The following is a 3,447-nucleotide window of genomic DNA, read 5'->3' on the forward strand; positions in this document are numbered from 1 at the left end:
GGGCCAAGCTCCAGTACTTACTTACTGCCCTGCCTGCAGGGGCACTCACCCTGAGAGTGAGTGCCAGTAAATGGCATTTGCCATAAAACGGCCCTTTTCAGGGCCATCCAACTATTGTCGAAAAGAAATACCTCAATATATTGCCACACAAAGTCATGATTTAGTCTAAGCCTCCCGTATTAATTTATAAAACAAGAGTTAATATATAGAGCCCCCGTTTATTGTTGTTTTTTTCATATAAAGATAATAGATTCATATTAAAAATTTGTTTAGTAGATGTTATAATAATTCATATCTATTTCCAAAAATATAATTTGATGTATAGAAAATAGTTGCTGTAAGTTTTATCCAATCAGATTGCATATCATTTTTTTACATTTTGTTTGTAGGTCAATCCGATTTTTTTATTTTAGATGTGATATTTAGGCCTACTTTCCTACATTTTGAATGTAGGTCAATCCGATTTTTTGTAGAAATTTTTTAATCCAATCAAATCATTTTTAAATATTTTATATAATTATTTCTAATATGTATGTGAATGTAGGTCAATCCGAAAATGCTTATAAAAGGGGTAAGTGAGAAAATGCATTCTTCATTTCTCTAGAACCATGGCATGGGTTTGAGAAAGCTTCTCCGTGCCATGAAGAAATTCTTCTTCAAGAGAGATTCGACTCCTGAGTGGGTCTACAGGGAGATTGAGAAGAGGCATAGGGAGACGGCCCTCAAGGAGTTCTTCGCCAGGCGTGGGGTGGACTGGCCTAGAAGAACTGTGAAGCCTAACAATATTGTTACGGCTTCACAGTTGAAGGCCTTCCGAAACTTAATAATTTATACCCGGATTTATCCGAGTTTTATTCAGTTTTACACAAACAGCCCTTTTCAGGGCCCATTATTTCGGAAAGAAATGCCTCAAAAATATTGTCAAAAATAAATCTAACCTTACAAAATTATTCCAATAGATATTCCATTATCCATTTTTTTAACCTGTGTTTACTACATGTATAATATACTGATCAGTCTACACTCGACACATCTCGCGTTTAAATTTCTTGGAACTGTGTGTATTAAAAAGGTCAATGTAAACTTTCAATATCGGTAAATAAAAAACAATGCGTTTAACTTTTTTAAACATCGTTTTTGTGTCGCCTCTACGGAGTAGTGGCGACATATAGGGATCACTTCTCCGTCGTCTGTCTGTCCGTCTGTCCGTCTGTCCGTCCGTCCGTCACAAAACTTGTCCGGACTACTCCTCATAAACTACTGGTGCAATTTCATCCAAACTTTACAGGAATGATCAGTACCAAGTCTAGTTGTGCATATTGTCAGCATTTTACGGTTCAATGATTTTTGTTTGAGTTATGGCCCTTTAATAATTTTTAATTTTAAAGTTTGTCCGGACTACTTCTCTTATACCACTAATGCAATTTCAATGAAACTTTACAGGATTGATCTCTAGCTCAAGTCCTTGCGCATATTGCACGGGTTTTCCGGTTGAATGATTTTTGGCCGAGTTATGGCCCTTTGATAAAAAGGTGTTTTTTTCTGTGTGTTGCCAGATACGCAAAAGCTTGTCCGGACTACTCCTCATAAACTACTGGTGCAAATACATCCAAACTTTACAGGAATGATCAGTACCAAGTCTAGTTGTGCACTGTCCGTCTGTCTGTCCATCTGTCACAAAATTTGTTTAAACATGAAATTGGCCATCATGAGGCGACACATGTGATTACTGATCGCTCTTGTTTTTATTGTCATAAAACATGAAAACAATTTTACAAACATTTTATTTCAACATTTAGATCTATATTAACATTTTATTTCAACATGAAAAAAACATTTTTATAAACATTTTTTTTATTTATAAACTTTTAAAAACTTTTATAAAGAATGTTTTAAAACTTTTTATAAACTTGACAATATTGTTTTTACAATTAAAACTTGACAAATATTTTTTTAACAAAACTTTTTTAAACTTTAGTTCACTTCTTTTATTATTGTTCACATTTTTAAAACAGTTTTTTCACGGACTTTCTTAATCTTTTGCGTAATGGCTCATAGATTCTTCCAGTATCGCCTTCTTGGTTGGTGGTGGTGGTGTAGTACACGGCTCGGTACTACCTGTGGGGGTTGAGGTAGCAAGTGTGATACCGTTTTGGTTATCGAAGGTCGCTTTGGTAAATTCACGCCCCAAAGCAGTCCATTTTTGCGATGGTGACGTTTATCTCTATTTTCATTAATGCAAAGTCACCATAAGTATCGATGTTCACGAGCTAATTCGTCATGTCGTCTACGAGCAAATTCGTCATAGACAAAATCTGGCTTTGTGGCTGGCTTCTGAGCTGGTTCTGTGTTTTTGTTATCCGACTGTGCTACCGGTGTTGATGGCTGGGGCTGTAAGGTCCCAAGTGTGATACCGCTTTGGTTATCGCTGGTCTTTTTGCGTTCCATCAAACCGGGAAAAATTACATTTTGCACTTGTGGTCCTTTCGGAAGTGGTGATTTTGGACTTTTATGTATTTTATCAAAATATATAAAGGCACCATGTCCATGTTTACGAGCGAATTCCTCATATTCTAATTCGGATTCTGTGGCTGGCTTCTGAGCTGGCTCGGTGTCATCCGATGAATACTGTGCTACTGGTGTTGATGGCGGCGGTGGTGGTGGTGCCATGTTCATCGTGCTGCCATAACCAAAATACTGTTGTTGTTGTTTTTCTGTGGGTCCTAAATACTTGACTGTGTTTTCATCAAATAAGCTAGGTGGTGAAGTGTCGTCTTTCTTGTTACGATTAGGGCAATCAGGAGAATAATGCCCTTTTTCGTAACAACTGAAGCAGGTCACCGTTTTCAAATATTCTGGATCGATCAGTTTTCGTGGTTTCGGACACTCACTCACAAAATGTCCAGGCTGTTTGCAACGATAGCATGTTTTTTTTCACCCCTGTATTCACATCTTTTTTTCACATCTTTATTCTTCTGCGGACAATTTCTCGTAAAATGTCCGTCTTGATGACAACAATCGGTAGCACTGCCCCGATTGTTTATCATATTTCCCTATGAGTGTATTCAATGCACGTATATGTGTCTTCATATTTTGTAACAATACATCTTTTTCTGTGTTAGCCATGGTTGTTGTTCTGTCAAGAGCTGTGTCAGAGCAAATACTGATACTGAGGAGCGGGAGTGCGCTCTTTTTATGGACGTCCGAGGCACGGCTCATTTCGCAGGTATAAAACTGAGCGGCTCGCTCTGTATGAAATCATTATAACACAGTATCTCAAGATGTCTAAAAGACTTGTTCCTTACTCGGATTCATCAAGCGATTCGTCAAGTGACTCGAGCAGTGATGATGATACGGCACAGCTATGAAAAATATCGTTTATCAATAAGTAAAAAAAAGATTATTGAGAAGAAAAATAGAAAAGAAAAAAGAAAAGAAAAATAATAG

General features: G+C 37.1%; 1 protein-coding gene across 1 annotated transcript; it reads right to left on the reverse strand.

The window, feature by feature from the left end:
* Nucleotides 1-592: 592 nt before the first annotated feature.
* On the reverse strand, nucleotides 593-3,248 carry LOC132752315 (uncharacterized; the record flags this gene model as incomplete). The annotated part of the gene is made up of 3 exons (XM_060742627.1): nucleotides 593-776; nucleotides 2,249-2,907; nucleotides 3,106-3,248. Coding segments are annotated over 3 exons (986 nt in total), but the record flags the coding sequence as incomplete, so codon positions are not given.
* Between the last annotated feature and the right edge of the window lie 199 nt (nucleotides 3,249-3,447).

Source organism: Ruditapes philippinarum, unplaced genomic scaffold, assembly GCF_026571515.1.
Source record: "Ruditapes philippinarum isolate M1 unplaced genomic scaffold, ASM2657151v2 ctg1550_1_1_1_1, whole genome shotgun sequence".
NCBI lineage: Eukaryota > Metazoa > Mollusca > Bivalvia > Venerida > Veneridae > Ruditapes > Ruditapes philippinarum.